The 24,921-nt window shown below is 46.0% G+C and overlaps 1 protein-coding gene across 5 annotated transcripts in view; it reads right to left on the reverse strand.

The window, feature by feature from the left end:
• The window catches only part of LOC141231210 (uncharacterized), a 178,831-nt gene that overhangs the window by 42,725 nt on the left and 111,185 nt on the right, over positions 1-24,921 (reverse strand). For 4 of the 5 annotated variants that reach the window (XR_012297673.1, XR_012297649.1, XR_012297655.1 and 1 more), the window contains exon 1: positions 17,811-18,156. The exons of the other annotated variant lie outside the window; for it this stretch is intronic. Coding sequence is in view for 1 of the 4 variants with exons in the window: in XM_073667679.1 (XP_073523780.1) it covers positions 17,811-17,814 (4 nt within the window). In the remaining 3 variants the exon portion in view is untranslated. Of the gene's footprint in view, positions 1-17,810; positions 18,157-24,921 lie in introns of those variants that run through there. 5 annotated transcript variants of the gene reach the window in all.

A 24,921-nucleotide genomic window follows, 5' to 3' on the forward strand; every position in this document is an offset into this window, starting at 1 on the left:
CTGAACAATTTATAGAGGGTTTATATTGCAATGCCCACCGAACCCAGTTGCGGGCAATGGCCTTACAGGATCCCCATCTGGACTTTGCACAGTTCAAGGACAGAGCCATCCGGGTGCTCCGAGAACCGGCACCAGGTGGCGTTGTGACCCACAGACGCCCCACTACCACTTACTACCAGGAGGCGGCGCCCTTGTCAGCAGGGCCTGTGGGAGCTGATGCGCAGGCTTTGGACAATGACCCGGCTCCAGACCTACACCATCAGGTCCAAGAGCTAGCTAAGAGCGTTGCTGCGCTAACCCGAACTGTGCAGTCTTTACAGGTTTCCACCCCAGGGAAGATCCAGCTGGCATCCGGACCGGAGGACATCCCGTGGCGTCGACCAAGGAGGACCCCACCGGCCAGAGGAAGACCCAGTGACCGATACAGCGAGGACGGACGACCCATCTGCCGCCGCTGCAATCAACCCGGACATATGGAAAGGTACTGTTCTTTAAACGGGCACAACCTGGGGTAGAGGGCCAACCCCCAGGAAAAAGATCACCAGGCCCATCGAACTGGCGCGACAGATATGTGGGAGGACGTCCAGTCTTGCCTGTGGTACTGGATGGCATTCCCATGAGTGCCCTACTGGATACCGGGTCACAGGTCACCACCATCCCGTACGTGCTCTTCAAGCAGTACTGGAATGACTCGGATATTACCCACTACCCTGACGACGACTTGAGTATCATCGCCAGCAATGGCCAGCCCGTGCCACAGATCGGATTTAAGGAGGTGGCCCTCAAAATCGGTAGAGTCGAACTGGCCGCACAGGGACTGATCATTGTAGATATTGATAAACATGAGAGTCACCCAAAAATAACTCTAGGAACTAACGTAATTGAAAATTGTCTTGCAGAGGTGATTTTCCTTTTACAGCAGGTTGCCAAGAACGCCAGCTCCGGCGAGCAGCGGGTGCTCCAGAAAGAGATCCGGGCACTGATGCAACGGCAACAAGTGGAACTCTCCGGCGGTGAGATTGGTAGCGTAAGAATGTGTGACCCTTTTCCTATTGCCATGCCCCCAAAAAGTGAAATGATGATTTGGTGCCGGGCAGCTATTGGTCTGAGAGGAAGAGATTACCAGGCAATGGTAGAACCAGTTTACTCAGACAGTAGGCCCACCATTTTGACAGCACGGGGGGTGGTCAATGTACGCCATGGGAGGGTGCCCATTCGCATAATAAATATCGGGGAGAGGGAAGTGTACCTGCCCCGGTATGCCACGCTAGCCAAATTATATACCACTAATCAAAATTCTATACAATCTGTGGAACCCTTGCCTCCATCTCACCCGGAGGAAGGTAACGGCTCTAAGAAAGACATGGAGGACTGGTGTCAGCAACTACATTTGGGTACTGATTCCACTCCCTCACATCAGAAACAAGGAGTCTATCGGGTGGTTCAAGAGTATGAGAGAGTGTTTAGTAAACACCCGTTAGACTTCGGGCGAGTCAAGGGGGTAGAACACCGCATCCCCACGGGAGATCATCCTCCCATAAAAGAGAGGTATCGACCCGTACCCCCTGCACATTACCAACACGCCAAGGGGATGCTTAGAGACATGAAGGAGGCTGGGGTAATCCGGGATAGCTGTAGCCCCTGGGCAGCCCCACTAGTTTTAGTCAAAAAGAAAGACAACACCATGAGGATGTGTGTAGATTACCGGAAAATCAACCGTATCACACACAAGGATGCGTACCCCTTACCAAGGATAGAGGAGTCATTGGCTGCTTTAAGATCTGCTAACTTCTTCTCTACCTTGGATCTCACTAGCGGGTACTGGCAGGTTCCTGTAGCAGAGGCGGACCGGGAGAAGACCGCATTCACCACCCCGATGGGACTTAGCGAGTTCACCTGCATGCCGTTCGGACTCTGCAACGCCCCAGGAACCTTCCAACGATTAATGGAGTGCTGTCTGGGCCACAGAAACTTCGAGACGGTCCTGTTGTACCTGGACGATGTCATCGTATACTCCAAAACTTATGAGGACCACCTGAAACACCTGGCGGAGGTGTTCGAAGCTCTGGCGAGTTACGGCCTAAAGGTGAAACCCTCCAAGTGTCACCTCCTGAAACCAAAGGTGCAATACCTGGGACACGTGGTGAGCGCTGACGGAGTGGCTCCCGACCCCGATAAGATCACCGCAATTAAGGGATGGCCAAGCCCCTCCAGCGTAAAAGAAGTGCGGCAGTTCCTAGGGTTGGTAGGCTACTACCGAAGGTTTATTCCCGGTTTCACCAAAAAGGCAGCGCCTATGCAGGACCTCCTGATAGGCCAGTCCCGGAAGGCCAAGAACCAGAAGCCGCCCTTCAAATGGGAAGAGCTAGAAGAAGAGTCCTTCCGCCAGCTGAAGATGGCCCTCACGGGGGATGAAATCTTGGCGTACCCAGACTATAGCCAGCCCTTCATCCTCTACACCGACGCCAGTAACATCGGGCTAGGAGCCGTACTATCCCAGATTCAGCAGGGGAGAGAACGAGTGATCTCCTATGCCAGCCGAAAACTGCGACCCACCGAAAGGAACCCCGAGAATTACAGCTCATTTAAGCTAGAGTTCCTGGCCGTGGTATGGGCAGTCACCGAGCGCTTTAGGCATTACCTCGCTTCTTCCCGGTTCACCGTATACACGGATAACAACCCGTTGATACACCTGGACACGGCAAGACTCGGTGCCCTGGAGCAGAGGTGGATGGCCCGTCTGTCCAACTACGAGTTCACAATCAAATACCGGGCAGGACGCTCCAATACTAACGCGGATGCCCTGTCCAGGATGCCCAACCTGCCGGACGAAGGAGAAGATCCGGAGGGACTGGAAGAAGTTGAACTCCCTGCGTTCCACCGTCATGGGACTATCCAGTATTCCCACCGGGTAAGGGGTAAACAGGCTGCTACGTTGAACCCCTTACCCCACTACAACTGGGCGGAAACGCAAGACAGCGACCCTGCCGTCCGACTGGTGAAGGAGATGCTGACTCGGCCGGAGGCTCGACTTGAACCAGACGCTCCGGAGGAAGCCAAACAACTATGGGCGGAGAAGAGTCGACTATTCCTTTACAAGGGGAAGTTGTGCCGCAGAATGGTCAACTCCCGGACGCATGAACTACTCTGGCAAGTAGTGGTGCCACGAAGAGACGCAGCCATGGTGATGGAGGCATACCACGACGGAGCTGGACACTTCGGGTGGAAAAAGCTGGAGTTCCTGCTGCGCGAGCGGTTCCACTGGGTAGGCATGAGGGGAACCATCGAGAAGTGGTGCAGAGACTGTGGCCCGTGCAATCTGAGAAGGAAGGACCGGGCCAGCCAGAAGACTCCCCTGCAGTCCATCGTCACCCGGCAACCGTTGGAACTGGTAGCCTTGGATCATGTAAAACTGACCCCAAGCAGAAGTGGCTACGTCTACGCGTTAACCATCGTGGATCATTACTCCCGGTTCTTGGTTGTCGTCCCCGTCAAGGACTTAACGGCTCAAACAGCAGCTAGAGCCTTCCAGCAGCACTTCTGCCGTCCACACGGGTACCCGGACCAAGTGCTGACGGACCAGGGACCTGCCTTTGAAGCGGAGGTCTTCCAGGAATTCTGCAATCTGTATGGCTGCCGGAAGATAAGGACGACACCCTACCATCCGCAAACTAATGGACTTTGTGAAAAAATGAACCAGGTGGTAATGGATCTGCTAAAAACATTGCCCCTGGAAGAACGCAGTCTGTGGCCTGAGAAGTTGCCCGATCTGGTGGACCTATACAACCACATCCCGGTAGGTTCCACCAACTGTACCCCGGCTTACCTAATGAGGGCGAGACCTGGTAAGTTACCTGTTGACCTGGAAATGGGAGTCCTGACACCTGAGGACACTTCACCAGAAACAGACTGGGACACAGAGAGGCAGCAGCAGTACCGGAGAGTACAAGAGAGCGTGGAGCGAAGTCTCTGTCAGGCTAGGGAAAGACAAGAGAAGACTTACAACCAGTATGCTCCCGCTGTTCCCCTGGTACCCGGAGAGCAGGTCTTGAAGAGGAAAAGACGGCTCCACAAGTTGGATGACCAGTGGGAGGAGGACCCGTACACCGTACTGCCCTCAAGCCACGAGAACCCGAAGGTCTGTACCATCAGTAAAGACGGAGGGGAAACCACAGCCATTGTATCCCGGGACCACCTGAAGAAGTGTCCCGAACAACTGAGGAACCCTGAAGAGGAACAAGAAGACCATCGACCCGTGGAAGAAAGGGAAGATATGGTTAGTACCGTGCTCGGGGACTTCCCTCAGTCTTGGACTCAAGTCAATGGTGCAGTTGTGGTACCCGTACTCACCTTCCTCCAACCATCATCCCAAGAACCTACGGAGCAACGGGTAGAGCTGGAAGAACAGCCGGTCCAGGAGGCAGAAGACTCCACACAAGCAGAACAGGAGAATCAACCCTCTGCTTATAGTGAGCCTGCCGTACCCCTAGTGAGACAAAGAGCCGGTAGACAGCTGCCCAGTTTACCCTTGACAGCTCCTACACCCTGTAGTTCAGGGCCAGACAGTCAGCTCCGTAGGTCCACTCGGGCCACTAGAGGCCAGTTACCCGCACGTTGGAGGATTTAAAGTGTATAAATTGTTTTATTTATGTTTTTTTCTGTGTATTGTTGCTTGTGAATAATTTTGTGTTTCCAGTTGTTTTTAGGAAACCTTGGTGGATTTACCGGGAATCCTTGTATATAGTTGGAGCGTAACCCAGGATGGACTAGAGACTGTTAAGGACTCGGGGTAGGACAGACCCCTACCTGGTTACGTCTCCCTGTGTTGGTGAAATGGACACCTTTGATTTTCTTCAAAGACTGCACCCGGTTGCGGACACGCCGCAACCATCTTATGTGTTTTTCTTATTGTGTTGTTATTGTTATACTTTGTTATGTTTCTCTAAATGTGTTTAGTCCCGGAGTACTAAATTTCACTAGGGGGGAATGTGGCACCCCAGGGGTCTGGTTTTCCACAGTAATGTAATGTTATGTCTGAGAGCAGGTGGGAGGTCCTTTGGTCAGGGATCCTGTGCATGCCACACCTCCTGCCCAGTCTTGGGAGGGGAAGAGCTTCCCCTGTAAAAACCCGGGGCTGAGGCAGGGAGAGTCAGACAAGGAGAGTGGAGACAAGAAGCAGCATAGGAAACAGCAGAGTTCCAAGGAGTCAGGGGCTGGCAGCTGCAGCGCTCGCCCTGACTAAGAAGATTCTTTACCGGACCCGGAGTCCGAGGCTGTGGGGACTAACTTCTACCCAGCAGCAGAATCCGTCAGGCAGGGGATTTCAGGTCCTCTGGCCCAGAAGCCCGAAGGCACGGTCACACGCGTGGGACCAGCACCGCCATCGTGGAGCGGAAGCCATTAGAAGGCCCCGAGTCACCGGCCATACGGGTGAGCACCACACGGTACACTCAGGGACGTGGGCTACTTACATCAGCTTCTAGCAAGGTAGCCAGAAGAGTACAGTCAGTTTGTGAGGCCTATAACTACGCCTGGCCAGGGGAGATCCCATCTGCTCAAAGACTGACCAGGCCCCGTTTGCTAGCAAGTACTCCGGGAGGGTCTATCGTTGTTACCAGTAAAGACCCTGAACTACACCGTACCGTCTCTGAGTGGTTCCTGCTACCCCCATCATCCACGTCGGCTGCCCTGAGGCCATACCCCTCCCGTTGGGGGTTATACTATCACGCTGCACAATCCTACCACCGGCCTCAGCGGTCTGCCCTGCAGCAGCAGCTCCCTGGCTGCACTCAACGGGTGGCGTAGTCATCAACTATTTACTACTAATAGACTGCCATCTAGTTTGACTCCCTGGGCACGGACCGGGTCACCGCCACGAGACTACAACCCTCTACTGATCCGGCTCCGGGTAGGCTCCCGCATGCGCAACGCAGCGCGACACAGGCCCAGGGGCGCGTCATTTTCGCTGCAGAAATCAGATAAAAACGTCAACCCCTCCCGCAAAAAAAAGCCCTCACATGACTCTGTCGGCAGAAATATGGAAAAATTATAGCTCTCAAAATATGGTGATGCAAAAAAACAGTTTTTGCAAAAAAAAGCATCTTTTAGTGAGTGACAGCAGCCAAACATAAAAACCCGATATAAATCTAGTATCGCTGTAATCGCACCAACCTGAAGAATAAATTTGTCTACTCACTTATACTGCACGAGGAACAGCGTAAAAAATAAATAAAAACAATTCTTCACCTGCTGCTGATTTGTTCATTCTGCATCCCAAAGATTGCAGTAAGGCTCGGCACACATTTATTGTTCGCTCTACACTGAGCGCTTACACCAGGGTTTCTGTGTAAATCTCTGAAATACGTGATTCAGATGGAACCCCAGCAGAAGATTCCCTATAATGAGGCAGATGGAGACACTGATCCGGTGGTGTCTGTCTTTTTAGCCATGCATAAAAGTGCCGTCGACCACAGTTTTGTGCACCTCTGAAAAGAGGACACCGCTGAACAGAGGCCAGACGGAGTCTAGAGTAACTCTGCTGCCTCATTATCGCGGATGGATTTCTTTGGGGTTTCATCTAAATTATATCACTCAGAGATTTAAATGGAAACTCCAAAGTAAATGCTCAGCACAGGATAAATGGGAACATTTTGGATCACAATAAAAGCTTCAACTCAATTGACAAAAAAAAAAAAGTCCCCTGTTAATGGACATATAGGGGGCTTCCACGTTACTGGTAGCACAAAGGCTCTGGAAAAGCGAAATGGCCCTTGCCCCCCATAAGAAATTCAGCAAATTCTGTGCTCCCAAATCCAAATGTCCCCCCTCCCTTCTGAGCTCCACAATGTGCCTAAACCGCAGTTAGCGTCCACAATGTTTGGCATTTCTGTAGCGATGAGAGCCCGCCTAATTTACAGGTGCATGTCTCCAGAAGCATGAGATGGGCATAACGCACTGGTCACTACAACGTACTAACCACTGCAACATACTGGTCACTACAATGGCAGTTTGCAGTTTTCACTCAGCAACATCCACTGCTACTTGTTTCTGGAAAACAACCTTGTACTTAAAATCCTCACACATCTGTAGATAAATTCCCAAAGGGGTATAATTTCCAAAGTGGGGTCACTTGAGGGGGATTCTTCTCTTTTAGTACTTAGAGTCTTTGTATATGGAGTCCACATTCTATCCTAGGAAAATCTGCGCTCCAGGAGTCTCGTGTGTGTCTAAGCAATACTGTACAGCCACATATAGGGTATTTCTACATGAAGCAGAAAGTGTGTGACAACTTTTGGTACAAATTTTACCCATTTCCCAGTTTGAAAATGTAAAATCTGGGGCTAAAACAAACCTTTGGTGGTAAAAATGTAATTATTATTCATTCATTGCTCAATGGTGTAAAATTCTGTGAGGCACAAGTGGTGTCAACATGCTCAATGCACCCCTTGATGAATTAATTGAGGTGTAGTTTGTAAAATGGGGTCTCTTATGGGTGGTTCTGCTGTTCTGGCACATTAGTGGCTCTGCCAATGTGACATGGCACTATCAAACCAGTCTAGCAAAATGTGAACTCCAATATAGCGCTCCTTCCCTTCTGAACTTTCCCCTGTGCCTCAAAAGTAGTTTTCGACGACATATGGGGTATTGGTGTACTCAGAAGAAATTGCACAACAAATTTCAGAGTCCATTTTCTCCTGCTATCCTTGTGAAAATGAAAAAATTGGGGACTAAAACAACATTTTCGTGAGAAAAATAGTATTTTTTCATTTTTACAGATCAACGTTGTAAAATTCTGTGAAGCACCTGTGGGCTCAAGGTGCTCACCACACATCTAGATAAATTCCTTGAGGGGTCTAGTTTCCAAAATGGGGTCACTTATGAGGGTTTTCTACTGTTTAGACACATCCGGGGCTCTCCAAACATGACATGGAACCCCCATACCATTCCATCAAAGTCTGCGTTCCAAACCCCCACTTCTTCTTTTCTGAGCTTTGCCGTGCATCCAAACAGTAGTTTACCCAAACATATGGGGTATCTGTGTACTCAGGAGAAATTGCACAGCAAATTTTGGGTTCCATTTTCTCCTGCTACTCTTGTGAAAATAAAAAATGGTGCTAAGATAACATTTTTTGGGGAAAAATATGAAATATTTATTTTCCCAGCTCAATGTTATAAACTTCTGTGAAGCACCTGGGGGTTCAAGGCACTCACCACACATCTAGATTAGCTCCCTGATGGGTTTAGTTTCCAAAATGGTGTCACTTGTGGGGGGGTTTCCACTGTTTAGTCACATCAGGGGCTCTCCAAACACAGCATGGCGTCCGCTAATGATTCCAGCAAATTTTGCATTCAAAAAGTCAAATGGAGCTCCTTCGCTTCCGAACCCTGCTGTGCGCCCAAAGAGTAGTTTTCCTCTGCATATTGGGTATTGGCGTGCTCAAGAGAAATTGCAAAACAAATTGTAGAGTGTCATTTCTCCTGTTACTCTTAAAAAATGCAAACTTTTGGGCTAAAAAACATTCTTGTGGGAAATATGTGAAATTTTTATTTTCACGGCTCAATGTTATAAGCTTCTGTGAAGCATCTAGAGGTTCAAGGTTTCCAAAATGGTATCACTTGTGGGTGGCTTCCACTGTTTAGGCACATCAGGGGCTCTCCAAATGCAACATATTATTCAAAAAGTCAAATGGCGCTCCTTCCTTTCCAAGTCTTGCTGTGTTCCCAAATAGTGGTTTTCCCCCACATATGGGGTATCAGCATGCTCAGGAGAAATTGCAAAACAAATTTCGGGGTCCATTTTTTCCTGGTACCCTTTCAAAAATAGAAAAATTTGGGTCTAAAGTAAAATTTTTGTGAAAAAAATTAAATGTTCATTTTTTTCTTCTATATTCCAAAAATTACTGTTAAGCACCTGAGGGGTTAATAAACTTCTTGAATGTGGTTTTGAGCACCTTGAGGGGTGCAGTTTTTAGAATAGTGTCACTCTTGAGTATTTTCTGTCATATAGACCCCTTAAAGTCACTTCAAATGTGATGTGGTACCTAAAAAAATGGTTTTGAAAATTTTGTTGGAAAAATGAGAAATTGATGGTCAACTTTTAACCCTTATAACTTCCAAACAAAAAAAAAATTAAAAAAATTGTGCTGATGTAAAGTAGACTTTTGGGAAATGTTATTTATTAACTATTTTATGTGACTTATCCCTCTGATTTAAGAGCACAATAATTCAAATTTCCATTGAAGTGTTCCAGAGTTATTATCTCATAGAGTGACAATGGTCAGAATTGTAAAAATTGGCCTGGTCAATAAGGTGCAAACAGCCTTGGGGGTAAAGGGGTTAAATAAAGGGGCCCAGAAAGGGAGACATTATTAGAGGAAGGGGCAAGGATGGGGGACATTATTAAAGGAAGGGGTCCAGGATGGAGGACATTATTACAGAAAGGAAACTAGGACAGAGGACATTATTACAGGAAGGGGTCCAGGATGCAAGACATTATTACAGAAAGGGGCCAGGATGGAAGACATTATTAAAGGATGGGGGACATTGTCACAGAAAGGGGAACATTGTTAAAGGATGGGCGACATTAAAAAGGGGTCAGGATTGGTGACATAATTATGGGGGCCAGAACTGTATTACAGAAAATTTCCCTTGTAGCGTGGGTCTAGAAGTGTCACCAACAGAAATGACTGCCACTCAAAATTTAGACAACGCGAGGGTCACGGGAAAGGCAGCGTAACATAAACTCAGCCATGTGTGCCAGACTGCAAAGAGGCAAGGCTTCGGTGTCCTCACCAAGAAGACGACTGACCATGCTCTCCTCCTCACCCTCCTCCTCTTCCTCCTCCTCCCTGTCCTCAGGCCATCCACGCTGAACAGACGGTATGACAGTTGTGCAGGTAGTAGTACTGTCTATAGCGCATGAAACTAGCTCCTGTTCTTCCTCCTCCTCCTCTTCCTCATTGTCACTCAATCCACGTTGGGAAGAGATGAGGCTGTGCTGTGTTTAATCATCCTGTATGGTTCCTTGCTCCATCTCATTGTGCTCCACCTTCAATGCATCCTCTTTAATTGTGAGCAGAGTATTTCAGAAGACAGAGAAGCGGGATGGTGACGCTAATTATGGCGTCATCGCTACTCACCATCTTGGTGGAGTTGTCAAGGTTTTGGAGGATGGTACATATGTCTGACATCCATGTCTACTCCTGAGGTCTTATGTGTGGAGTCTGAACTGAATACAGACAGCATTGTTGATGCTGGTAGTCAACAACTGCCCTCTTCTGCTCACAAATCCTTCCCAACATCTGCAATGAAGAACCAACGCAAGGGGACATCGCAGATCAGTCGGTGAACTGGAAGCTGCAAAGGGCGAAAGAAGCTGTAGCTGACTTTTTAAAATGGGCACACAGGCGGCATACTTTGACAAGCAGATCTGGCAGATCCAGATACAGTTAGGTCCATATATATTTGGACAGAGACAACATTTTTCTAATTTTGGTTCTAGACATTACCACAATGAATTTTAAGCAAAACAATTCCGATGCAGTTGAAGTTCAGACTTTCAGCTTTTATTTGAGGGTATCCACATTAAAATTGGATGAAGGATTTAGGAGTTTCAGCTCCTTAACATGTGCCACCTTGCTTTTAAAGGGACCAAAAGTAATTGGACAGATTAAATAATTGTAAATAAAATGTTCATTTCTAGTACTTGGTTGAAAACTCTTTGTTGGCAATGACTGCCTGAAGTCTTGAACTCATGGACATCACCAGACGCTGTGTTTCCTCCTTTTTGATCCTCTGCCAGGCCTTCACTGCAGTGGTTTTCAGTTGCTGTTTGTGGGCCTTTCTGTCTGAAGTTTAGCCTTTAACAAGTGAAATGCATGCTCAATTGGGTTGAGATCAGGTGACTGACTTGGCCATTCAAGAATATTCCACTTCTTTGCTTTAATAAACTCCTGGGTTGCTTTGGCTTTATGATTTGGGTCATTGTCCATCTCTAGTATGAAACGACGACCAATCAGTTTGGCGGCATTTGGCTGGATCCGAGAACACAGTATGGCTCTGAATACATCAGAATTCATTCGGCTGCTTCTGTCCTGTGTCACATCATCTATAAACATTAGTGACCCAGTGCCACTGGCAGCCATGCATGCCCAAGCCATCATACTGCCTCCGCCGTGTTTTACAGATGATGTGGTATGCTTTGGATCATGAGCTGTACCACGCCTTCGCCATACTTTTCTCTTTCCATCATTCTGGTAGAGGTTGATCTTGGTTTCATCTGTCCAAAGAATGTTCTTCCAGAACTGTGCTGGCTTTTTTAGATGTTTTTTAGCAAAGTCCAGTCTAGCCTTTTTATTCTTGATACTTATGAGTGGCTTGCACCATGCAGTGAACCCTCTGTATTTACTTTCATGCAGTCTTCTCTTTATGGTAGATTTGGATATTGATACACCTACCTCCTGGAGAGTGTTGTTCACTTGGTTGGCTGTTGTGAAGGGGTTTCTCTTCACCATGGAGATTATTCTGCGATCATCCACCACTGTTGTCTTCCGTGGGCGTCCAGGTCTTTTTGCATTGATGAGTTCACCGGTGCTTTCTTTCTTTCTCAGGATGTACCAAACTGTAGATTTTACCACTCCTAATATTGTAGCAATTTCTCAGATGTTTTTTTTCTGTTTTTGCAGCTTAAGGATGGCTTGCTTCACCTGCATGGAGAGCTCCTTTGACCCCATGTTTACTTCACAGCAAAACCTTCCAAATGCAAGCACCACACCTCAAATCAACTCCAGGCCTTTTATCTGCTTAATTGAGAATGACATAACGAAGGGATTGCCCACACCTGTCCATGAAATAGCCTTGGAGTCAATTGTCCAATTACTTTTGGTTCCTTTAAAAACAGGGTGGCACATGTTAAGGAGCTGAAACTCCTAAACCCTTCATCCAATTTTAATGTGGATACCCTCAAATGAAAGCTGAAAGTCTGAAATTCAACTGTACCTGAATTATTTTGTTTAAAATTCATTGTGGTAATGTCTAGAACCAAAATTAGAAAAATGTTGTCTCTGTCCAAATATATATGGACCTAACTGTAGGTTTTGAGAAACCGCTGAACCGCGAGGTTAAGTACATAGGCCAGGCATGGTACGTGTTTGAGCTTGCCTCGCCTCAAAGCCGCCACCAGGTTCCGACCATTGTCACACATGACCATGCCTGGCTGTAGGGTCAGCGGTGTCACTATAGATTTGCCTGCTCTTTCAGCGCTGTCCACAACTCTTCAGTGTTGTGCGGTTTGTCAGCTAAGCATATTAGCTTCAGCACAGCCTGTTGCCGCTTGTCCGAGGCAATGCTGCAGTGCTTCCAGCTTGCGACTGATGAGGTTATTACGGAGATGGAGGCTGAAGAGGAGGAGGAGGAGGTGCAGGAGCTGTAGAATGTGGGGGCAACCCTGATTGACCCACGGCCTGCAATCCTCGGCATCGGGAGGACGTGTTCCGTCCCAAGGTCTTACTGGGTCCCGGTTTCCACTATATTAACCCAGTGTGCTATCAACGAGATGTACTGTCCCTGCCCACAAGCACTTGCTCACGTGTCCGTGGTTAGGTGGACTTTCCCAGTAACTGCGTTGTTGAGGGCACATCTAATGTTGTGGGACACGTGCTCGTGTAATGCGGGGACGACACACCGGGAGAAATAGTGGCGGCTGGGGACTGAGTACCGAGGGACGGCCGCCGCCATCAGGTTGCGGAAAGCTTCCGTCTCCACGAGCCAAAAAGGCAACATTTCGAGCGCAAGCATTCGTGAAACGTGAGAATTTAGTAGTGTGGCCTGTGGGGCGTTGGCTGCGTATTTGCACTTGCGTTCCAAGGACTGGGGTAGGGACAACTGAACACTGCGCTGGGACAAGGACGTTGACGTGCTTGCTGATGATGCTAGTTGAAAGTGTTCAATGACAGGTACAGGGTGGGAGGCATCTTGGCATGCGCCATGGACAGGTGATTGGCGTGCACACACAACAGCGGAACAAGCAGTGGTGTCACCCACAAACACTGTTGCTGGACCCTGGGATTCGGCCCACTTAGTCGGGTACTTTGCTGCCATGTGCCTGATCATGCTGGTGGTGGTCAGGCTGCTAGTTTTGCTACCCCTGCTGATGCTGGCCTGGCAGGTGGTAATAAATGGCCTTTTTGGGGTTATCTGCAGAGTCTTTAAAAAATAACCAGACGCGGGAAGACCTAACAGTTGTACTGGCAACTTCCGTTGTGTTGGCGTTAAGAAGAATGCTTTCCCGCCTTGTGTCTGCGGCCACCACACTACTTCTTCCTGCCTGTTATGGTGCTACGCTTCCCCCCCCTTGTATGCTGCTGTCCTTGCTCTGTGTCCCCCTTCCAGGTTGGGTCAGTTACTATATCATCCACAACCTCGTCTTCCACTTCCGCACCCTGGTCCTCCTTCTGACTTTCTGGCAATTGTGTCTCATCATCATCATCATCATCCACCTCTTGCGACAGTAATTGCACTTTCCCACCGTCACCTTCTTGTGACCATGGCTGCTCCAATATTTGGGCATCGCTACACGCGTTCTCCTCTTGACTCGCTTGAAGCTGGCCGGACGAGAGGCCCGAATCTACAAATGGTAAAGTGAACAGCTCTTCTGAGTGTCCAAGTGTGGGATCAGTTGTCTCAGGGCTCTCGGCATGGTGGGAGGAAGGAAGATCAGGGTGAGAAATATGCGGTCCAGACTCACGGCTACTGATACTTAACAGTGTGGAAGACAGGGTGGTGGTTGTGGTTGCAAAGTGACTGGAAGCATTATCTGCTATCCAACCAACAACCTTTTGACACTGCTCTGGGTTCAATAGTGGTGTACTGCGGTCCCCTAGTAATTGGGACAGGAAGGTCGAGCGGCAAGATGTGGGTGTTTGTTGTGGCATAATTTCAGCTTGCCCACGGCCACATCATCGGCCTTTGCATGCACCATCACGTCCACTTTCCCATCCATTGCCACGCACCTTGCCCATTTTTAATGGAGGAAAATATTTTCCACGTTCACGAGAAATGGCTGATTTTGGAACGCAGTTATATGTGATACATCTGACAGAGAACCACAATTTTAAATAGCAGTCCTTTAATTTACTAATATTATTGTACACAGAGACTTAGTGTGAATGGCTTGACCGACACACTGCAACAGAATGGAAATGGAAGAAATGTCTGATTTTGGAACAGTCTTATAGGTGATGTCTAAGAGAGAACCACGGTTTTAAATAGCAGGCCTGTAATTTATTAATACTATTCTTCACAGACACCTAGTTTGAATAGCTTGATCGACACACTGCAACGAAATGAAAATGGAAGAAATGTCTGATTTTGGAACAGTCTTATACATGATATGTCTTACAGAAAACCATGATTTTAACTAGCAGGCCTGTAATTTACTAATACTATTTTTCACAGACACCTAGTGTGAATAGGTTGACCGACACACTGCAACAGAATGGAAATGGAAGAAATGACTGATTTTGGAACAGTCGTATAGGTGATATGTCTGACAGAGAACCACGGTTTTAAATAGCAGGCCTGTAATTTACTAATACTATTCTTCACAGACACCTAATGTGAATAGCTTGATCAACTCACTGCAACAGAATGGAAATGGAAGAAATGTCTAATTTTGGAACAGTCTTATAGGTGATATGTCTGACAGAGAACCACGGTTTTAAATAGCAGGCCTGTAATTTAGTAATACTATTCTTCACAGACACCTAGTGTGAATAGCTTGACCGACACACTGCAACAGAATAGAAAAGAAAGCCAATATTTTCCACGTTCAGTTCAAATTTCTGGATTTTTATCGCTGAAATATGGAACAGATCTGGGTTTATTCTGCAGTGAGAACAAGCAAATGGAGCAGAAAAATGGTGTACTCTGGATTGCTTTTTAAACAAATAACCAGGATTAAGATAGAAAAAAAATTTCCCTGGCGCCTGATATCTGGGGCTATGTCTACAAATATCTGTAATTATTACAGCAGCAGACAGTACGTTCAATGGACCCTCTTGTGCTGTATCATACACTGCAGTCTGTCACATACACGGCCTGCCTGCCTTGCACTGATTATTTGCAGCTGGATTAGTCCTCAGAAGGACTGTTAGTTCATATATATATATATATATATATATATATATATATATATATGTATATATATATATATATATATATATACATACATATATGTTGTGGAATACCTATACTAACAGGACGCTCAATGGACCCTCTTGTGCTGCATCATGCACTGCAGTCTGCCACATACCCTGCCTGCCTTCCTATCTCCTGCTATCACCACTGAATATATGCAGCTGGATTAGTCATCAGAAGTACTGTTAGTTCAGTTGGATATATATATATGTTGTGGAAAACCTATACTAACTATACACATTCAAATCTCTCCCTGACGCAGCTGCACCTCTCCCTACTCTGCCTGATTCCGGCGTAGACTATGACGAGCATGGCGGCGCCCGGTCTTATATAGACCTTATGATACTGTGCGGCCAGCCAATCACTGTAATGCCCACAGTCAACATGGCTACGGCATTACAGTGCGTGGCAGGCAATCCCTGCATGTTCATTGCCTCTCTAAAGAGCGCCAAACATGCAGGGAGGGGACCCAAGTTCCCGTCCGAGCAACCCAGAAATACTCGCCGAGCACCGAGCTTGTCAAGCACCGTGATGCTCGGGTGAGTACTGAGCAGTGGCGCGCACATTCGCTCATCACTACTGGTAACGCCTCCAGTCATTTATAATAAGATCTGGGGGCAGATTCTCAGGGAGATCTATGTCCCGTCCCCATAGATCTTAGCAGCTCATGTACATATTAAGAAAAATTAGGATTTCTCTGGAATAAAACATTGGATCGAAGATATCAAGGAATCATTATATTCAGATGTAAAGCACCATGGAATGAATGGCGCTATAATAATAAATAATAATAATAGTTCAGATTGCTATGACCTGCATGTCCATATAGACTGCTTAGCAGGGCTGATCCTACTGACAGATTCCTTTTAAGAAGTGTTTTATTGACTGTACATAGTTGTACTGAAAACCTCTTTAGTAATGCAGTGGTTAAATGTGTCTTAGACTGAGTCATTATGTAGAACTGATACCTAAATATCAATGCAGTTCTGTGTTTTTCCAATACATCAAAGTATATTTTCACCTTGGCTTATGTTGTTGACTCCTGCACATGACAAGGAGATCTGAAGTGGTTAGAGGAGCTGGCATCTCATGTGCAGGCTGTACCCAGTAAATGTTTGTGTGAGTCTGGGACACTAACTGCATTCTTACATGGTTACATCCTTTCCTGTTTACACAGTTAAGGCAGAGGGAGAGGACTTTCCCAGGAACAGACTCAGCAACGGCTGCGCCCTATCCCTACAGTTTTCATCGCTGTTACTTTTATTCTCTTTGTATCCATTACTTTGTCTTTTTCTAATATTTTTCTAATAACAGTGACATTGAATGAAGTGAAAGCTGTATTACCACTCAATGACTGTAAGTAAACAAACAGAAGAGAAAACAAGGCAATAAATATAAACAAAAATTTTAAAAAATTCACAGTTCTGAATCAAAGCGAGCCTGCCTTATGAGATTATATTTAAGAATGCAAAAATAACTATTCCTAATCATCACATCATCATAGATTGGAAAAATTGTAAAGTGCTCGTAAAGATAATCTACTTTACAATTTACCTCTTATTAAAAATTATCTCCATTTTCAAGAACACATTCTTCCTCTGTGGTCTACCAGAGGTGGACAGTGTCCTAGGCTAGAAGAACAGTGCTTACAAGCTTTTTGCTATAGAGTTTGTAAATGCTGCTCTAAAGCCTCAGTGTCCCCTGTGCTCTTTCGATGCTGCAGAAGTAAAGCTGTCTCTGATTGCAGCATGAGAGCATGCACAGTTGGGGCAACGGTGTGATAACGCAGCTGATCTGAACTGTCAATCTTCAGGAGGGCATCGTCCTTCCTCGCACCAAGTGTGCTCCTGAAGAGAGATCATAAGAACAACCTCTAAAGATGTTTTCTCATGAAGGCAACACCTAATCCGTATGCCCTTTAAAGATATCACAGAGGAGACCTCCCGAGAGTCTCTGTCACACTAATGGATTAAAACTGTCACTAATCGGCCAACATGTAACTCCACTGTTCATTACTGGTCACCCAGTCCATGCCCACCATTGGCAAAATCAGCTGTGTGACAGTAGCCCTGGGTTGTCTCTTATGAGACATCTGGGTTGGAAACCATATGTTTGCATTCTTTATTTGGGAATTTTGATTAAATAATGGATGTGTCACTCAAGCAGGTTACTGATTTCTGGTCTTTTATGACCTTCACAGCGGAACGCCATTTTGGACACTCTGTTTTCATAAGCTGATTGCCAACACAGGGACCTGAAAGGGAACCAGTCACATGGTAAATAGTATCTGATTTTCAGGCAGAATGTTATCAGGCAGAAAAAGCAGATTAAATTGATTTACATTTTTTTGGGAAAAGTTTCAGTAAACTTAAATTTTTTCGTTGAAAACCCAGTGGGCGATCCTACTCGGTGAGTGACAGTCTTCCCTGTATGACTGTGCATGCAGAGATAGCGGACTTATATACATACAAGCACTTGGAAATACAATGAATAAAATACAAGTTATACTGAAAGTTTTCCCACAAACCTATATATAATTCTGCTCAGCTTCTTCTTCTCTTTATGATACTGTCCACAAATCGGACTACAAATAGAAAGAGGAGATGCCAGCTCACCCATCAGTTAGTTCAATCCACATGGAAGCCCACGATCAGCGCCACTGTTCTTCGTACGGTGAATGCAGAAGAAGGAAGAATGATCCAGCTTCCGGCCCAAGGTATGTATAACAAAAAATTCTTTATTTTCAAAAGTTAAAAACAGCAACAAGAAAACACACACTGACAATCTAGATGTGTGTGGGTGTGGGTGTGTGTGTGTGGGCGGCGGGACTTGGGATTCTCATAGCAGTAACCAGATGCTGTTTGAGTGCTACATGCGCTCTTAAACTTGATTTGAAAGATCAGACTGAATGTACGTAACGGACTCCCATTAAGGGTCTGCAGTACTGGAGACACTCTCTGGATCATTCACAAGTTTAAAAGTAGCATTCACTGCTATTTGTGCAATTCCCAAGTATTGGAAGAGGTACAGTCATCAGAAAGAGCGTTTAAATGACATTTTTGGGAAACATACATTATTAAGATGTGTTTGATCTTATCATAACTGAAATAAAGAACATTTTGAACTATTTTTGCTGTGATTTTGGCTACAAAATATCACCAAAGAAAACTTCACATAAGCTCAAATAGTAATAAAATCATGGAGGCCTTTAACAAAGAAGTAAAAAAAAAAGGAACGAGGCTCATGGAAGCCATCATACATCAGCTTCTCCTTATCCTAGAAGGGCAAATGGCAAACAAGATATAATAAATATTGTCAACTCTGCATTGTGTCCTTGTGCTTCTCTTCCTAGTAAAGAGTAAATGAAATGACAATAAGTTGATATCATTCCTCCTCCAATAGGAAGAGTATCTATACAGCCTGACCTCATCAGCACTGATTACACAGTTATCTTAGTGTGCAGGCCTCACACTGGCCATCGGGAACATTGATGCATTTCCAGGAAAGATGCTCCAGAATTGTTGCTTCATATAGAAGAGTATGCAGGAGAGGTGACGGAAGCTCTTTAACCCCTTACGGCTGCAGTCAATTTCCATTTTTGCATATTTTGATTTTTTCCCTCTTTTTTTTTCAGTTGACATAACAGTATGGTGGCTTGTTTTGGATGAGCTGTAGACTGGAACTTCACCTTAAAATGTAATGAAAATGTAATAAAAAATGGGAAGTGTGTTGAAACAGTGAAAAGAAAAGCAATTCAGCCATTGTTTTTTGGGCTTAATTTTTACAGTGTTTATTGTGCACTAATAATAACCTGGCAACATCATTCTCCAAGTAAGTACGGTTACAGGGATATCAAAACTTTATAGGTTTTTATTATTATTATTAATTATTATTATTATATATTTTTTTAGTGGGTTATTTTTTTTAAATTTGTAAAAATGTATTTTGATTTGTGTTGCCATTTTCCAAGACTAATATTTTTCTTTTACTTTTCAGTAGATGGAGCTTTACGAGGGCTTTTTTTTTGTATGCTGAGCTGTAGTTTTATTGGTACAATTTTAATTGCATTTCTTGGTGGAACTACAGGGACCAAAAAAGAACTATTTAGACATTTTGATTATCTCTTTTTTGCTTGTATTATGGGTTAAATAATGTGATATTTTAAGAGATTGGACCTTTACAGATGTCTTATGCAGGGATGGTGCGGCAAGGTGGGACAATGTTGACCCCAGGCAAAATTGCTGCACCTAAATTCAGTGCCAGAGATTGACAGTGGCTCCATACACCTGCACCCATAATAGTACGTCATTTATCGGAAATGAGTTAATCTAGGGCTACACAGTGACTTTGGCCTAAACAGCCGTCATACCACCAAAGTTCACTCGGTTATCGGTGACTCTGCTACATCACAACGCTATAGAAGTGAATGGGATCTCATTGTGACACCTACACTGCCATGACATGCAAGTTTTTGCAACTTGCTTGTCACAATTTCAGTAGTATACTGTGGGGAAAATAATTATTTGATACACTGCCGATTTTCCCACCTACAAAGAATGGAGAGGTCTGTAATTTTTATCGTAGGTACACTTCAACTGTGAGAGACAGAATTTTAAAAAAATCCAGAAAATCACATTGTATGAATTTTCATAATTAATTTGCATTTTATTGCATGAAATAAGTATTTGATACAATAGGAAAACGGAACTTAATATTTGATACAGAAGCCTTTGTTTTCAGTTGCAGAGGTCAGACGTTTCCTATAGTTCTTGACCAAGTTTGCACACACTGCAGCAGGGATTTTGGCCCACTCCTCCATACAGATGTTCTCCAAATCTTTCAGGTTTCGGGGCTATCTCTGGGCAACATTGAGTTTCAGCTCTCTCTAAAGATTTTCTATTTGGTTCGCATCTGGAGACTGGCTAGGCCACTCCAGGACCTTGAAATGCTTCTTACGGAGTCACTCCTTAGTTGCCCTGTCTGTGTGCTTCGGTTCATTGTCATGCTGGAAGACCCAACTACAACCCATCTTCAATGCTCTTACTGAGGAAAGGAGATTGTTGGTCAAAATCTCGTGATACATGACCCAATCCATCCTCCCTTCAATACGGTCCAGTCGTCCTGTCCCCTTTGCTGAAAAGCACCACCAAAGAATGATGTTTCCCCCACCATGCTTCACAGTTGGGATGGTGTTCTTGAGGTTGTACTCATCCTTCGTCTTCCTCCTAAAACAGAGAGTGGAGTTGATACCAAAAAGTTCTATTTTGGTCTCATCTGACCACATCACCTTCTCCCATGCCTCCTCTGGATCATCCAGAAGGTCATTGGCGAACTTTAAACTGGCCTGGACATGTGCTCGCGTGAACAGGGGGACCTTGCTTGCCCTGCAGGATTTTAATTCATGACAGTGTGGCACCCCAGGGGTCTGGTTGCCACTGTAGTAGAAATATTATGTCTGAGAGCAAGTGGGAGGTTTCTCTGGTCAGGAGCCCTAAGCATGCAACACGGCCCACCCAGACCTGGGAGGGGAGGAATCTGCCCTTATAAACTGGGTCTGGGGCAGGATTAGGTGAGACAGAGCCTGCAGAACAAGCAGAGCAGTCAGAGCCTAGAGTGAAGTCCCAGACAGAGACGCAGTCAGGTCTGGAGGACAGCAGACACAGGGAAAGTGACAACAGGAGCTCTGTAGGAGCAGGAGCGAGTGCCAGAGGCTGGAAGCTAGAAAGCTCGCCTTGGCTGAAGACACTAAACCCGGACACGGAGTCCGAGGCTGTGGGGACATCCAGGTCCAGCAGCAGAATCCAACCGGCAGGGGATTCCATGTCCTCTGGCCATAGAAAACCGAAGGCACGGTCACAAGCAAGGGACCAGCAACGCCATTGTGAAGCGGAGGCTAACAGAAGGCCCCAAGTCACCGGCCATACGGGTGAGCACCACACGGTATACTCAGGGACGTGGGCTACTTCTACCCGCATAGAGCAAGGTAGCTAGGAACGAGTGCCGATAGACCGGGAGGCCTACAACTCCACCTGGCCAGGGGGAGATCCTGCTTGCTCACAGACTGACCAGGCCCCTACTGCTAACCAGTACTCCCGGGAGGGTCTGCTTATTACCATCAGTAAAGACCCTGAACTGCACCACACGTCTCTGTGTTTCATCGCCGCACCAGCACCATTAGTACTGGGACGCTCACACCATCACTCCCATCATCTCTCACATTAGCTGCCCTGAGGCAATACTTCTCCCGTGGGGAGTTATCCCATACTCGGCTGCACAAACAACATCAGCCTCAGCGGTCTGCAGCGCAGCGGCGGTCCCCACTGACCGCAATCCACGGGTGGCGTAGTCGGACATTGTTATTACCTAAGACTGCCACTGGTTTGACCGCCCTGGGCACGGACCGGGTCACCGCCACACTGAGACTACAACCCCCAGCGATCCGGCTCCGGGTATCCCCTGCACAACACAGGCCCAGGGGGCGGGTCAACAGCGTAGTGTGTTGCTAATGGTAATGTTTGAGACTGTAGTCCCAGCTCTCTTCAGGTCATTGATCAGGTCCTCCCATGTCCTGACCTTTCTCAGAATCATCCTTACCTCATGAGGCAAGATGTTGCATGCAGCCCCAGACCAAGGAAGATTGACAGTCATCTTGTGTCTCTTCCATTTTCTAATAATTGTTGCCTTCTCACCAGGCTGCTTGCCTATTGTCCTGTACCCCATCCCAGCCTTATGCAGGTCTACAATTTTGTCCCTGGTGTACTTAGAAAGATCTTTGTTCTTGGCCATGGTGAAGAGGTTGGAGTGTGATTGATTGAGTGTGTGGACAGGTGTCTTTTATACAGGTAACGAGTTCAAACAGGTGCAATTAATAGAGGTAATGAGTGCAGAGTAGGAGGGCTTCTTAAAGAAAAACTAACAGGTCTGTGAGAGCCAGAATTTAGATCAAATGCTTATTTAAATGGAATAAAATGCAATTTAATTATTTAAAAATCATACAATGTGATTTTCTGGTTTTTATTTTTAGATTCTGTTTCTCACAGTTGAAGTGTAACTATGATAAAAATTACAGACCTCTCCATTCTTTGTGGGTGGGAAAACTTGCAAAATCGGCAGAGTATCAAATACTTATTTTCTCCATTGTAGGTGTCACAGTGCGATCCCATCCATTTCTATAGAGCCGCAATGTAGCAGTAGAACTGCTAAAACTTCAGTTGCACAATCGATTTCACATCCAAAGTCGTCGTTTAGTCTAGCCTTAAAAGAATTGTTCAGTCATGTATAAATAGGGGTTGTCTGGGTAAACACTCCTGTCCCATCTGACATCACACACAAAGAGACACTGGTGTATGCTGGGCCATAATAAAAATAGGCCCTGTGCACCCAAAAAAAAAGTCGGTTGTTTTGGCCACTGTACCACCCAGCATAGATTGGAGTCTCTCTTCTCTCTTCCTGCTTGGACAACCCCTTGAACTTATTGGGCATACACAGTATAATGGCCCCACAGCCTCCCTACATACAGTATAACTGACCAACAGTCCTCCTTTATATAGCATAATGACCCCACGCCTCTCTAAATACAGTAAAATGCTCCCCATAGCGCTTGCCTCCTGCTGTGCAACTTGTTTCCCATCTGGCTCTGTTGCTTGGAGATCCTCTCTGGCAGATACAGGCAGTGCCACGAGCACTGCGTAACATCATTCAACAGACACGGCTGCTCACAGTGTGCTGCACAGCAACATTTTCTATTCCATAACGTAGCCAGGATGGCACCCAGTCAAACCAATAGCTGCCCCTCTGCCACCCGGCTCAGCCCGGTCCTGGCTATGGGCTGAAAAAAAATTGCTTCATTGCCGCACATTTTAGACCCCCAAACTAGGTTGTATAAGGTATAATGTCTCTATGCTTTCATTTGCTTGCATGAACAGATCATAGACAGATAACATCTTGAAAATGATGAGGAGATACAAAGTTTATGAAAAGGTGCTGAATTTATCACGGTGATACACGATACAGTTGAAAATTCCTTAAAATATAATTTAGTTTTGGTTTCTCTTTAAGATTTGATTTGTTTAGTCTTCAACATGGATGGAAATAGAGAAAACAAGAGAAAACAATTACATGTCTCTGTATTTTTCTACTTTTCATAAAAAAATATGGAGAAAAAGAAACAATAAAAGTGAAATGAAGTCATGAGAGTAGTAATTTTCCAAGTGACTGGCACCAGTTCCTATTATATCCCGTCCCACCCATATGAACAGTTCTCCAGATGGAGATAATTCCCAAACCCTCAGCCTAGGCAGCCAACAGTTTTATGACATGTAATCACTGCATAATCTATAACTCAGATTGTCAGTGAAAAGTTCCATGTGTCGCAGATATAGTGCCTTGCAAAAGTATTCAAATTCCCTAAGAATGTAACAGATTTGTCACTTATGTACACTCCTCAACACTGCTACACCAAGAAGGAAAATTTGTGGAATTATGGAAATCACAGAATACGTAGATATGATAAATACATGCAAATGATGAAGAAATGGAATCAAAATTTTCAAAATATTTAGATTTATTCAGTATCAAGTATGAGCATCGCACGCAGAAAAACATGCACTTACATGCCTTGCCATGTGATCAATGAGGTTATTAATGGGTGTAGGAGGAATGTTCTGTAATGATGAATGCACTTGGGCACAGATAACATTAAGATTCGTTGCTGGCCTCTCCCTTTGCAATTGCCGATCAATGACACCTTAGATGTGCTCGATGGGAGACATGTCTGCTCACAGTAGCCTGGCATTTTTGTATTGAAAAATAGCTCCTGGGACACTTTGGAGAAATGGTCGTACCACTAGTTCCACGACTAAATCATTGTAGCGTAGAGCTATTAGTGTACCTGAAATAGAAACTAGGGGGGTCCGGTATCCATACATTACGCCACCCCATACCATAATCTTGGGAGTAAGATTGGTGTGCTGTACCATAATGATGGCCTCTTCATGGCGTTGCCCATGTAGTAGAGGCAAGAGAGCCTTTAAGAGAATTCTTACAGGATGCTTCAAAGATGGAGTGAGATTGCCATCTGCTGGTCAGGCACAGTCAAGAGGAACCAAGATGTGCAAGGGAAGTTGAAGGGGGAGCAGATTTAGATGCTGGACCCAGTCAGGTGACTTCCAGAAAGGAGTTCCTGGGTAGGAGAGGCCAGCGCGCCAAGCCTGAGGTGGTTTTGGCGCCAAGCAGCAGAGAGGAGCAGACATGCTCCCTACGTGCTGAGAAGCCCCTCGTGGCAGACCTAAGCCAGAGGCCTGCAAGGTGCCACAGCCGGACACCGGTGGATGAGCTCCGGATCCCTCACAGATGTGCCCTGAGTGCTGTGCCTACTGAGGAGAGTGGGAACCTGCTTGCGGTGCTGAGTGAGTTTGCGGAACCCGACGGCGCCCGCCGACAGACGAGGTCTGGACCCCCCTATCCACGGCTTCAGAGATTGCCTCCAACGGCCAGGAAGAGAGGAGTTGGGAGAAGGCTGCACCAGGAAAGTCACGCCAGTGAAAGCAGAGGAGCTGCATACGTGAACAGGGCCGTCACTTCTACTGTTCACTCACGGTAATGGGGCCAGTTGGGTTTAGGTACTCAGGTTGGGAGGGGAACAGTTGGGGCGAAAGAAACTAAACGTGATTTAATTGACTTTGTCCGGAAAAGACTTTCGGCCTAGCAGGAATAACCGGTGACACC

This window comes from Phyllobates terribilis, unplaced genomic scaffold, assembly GCF_046119375.1.
Source record: "Phyllobates terribilis strain yellow unplaced genomic scaffold, ASM4611937v1 Scaffold_2__4_contigs__length_985480577, whole genome shotgun sequence".
Taxonomy (NCBI): Eukaryota; Metazoa; Chordata; class Amphibia; order Anura; family Dendrobatidae; genus Phyllobates; species Phyllobates terribilis.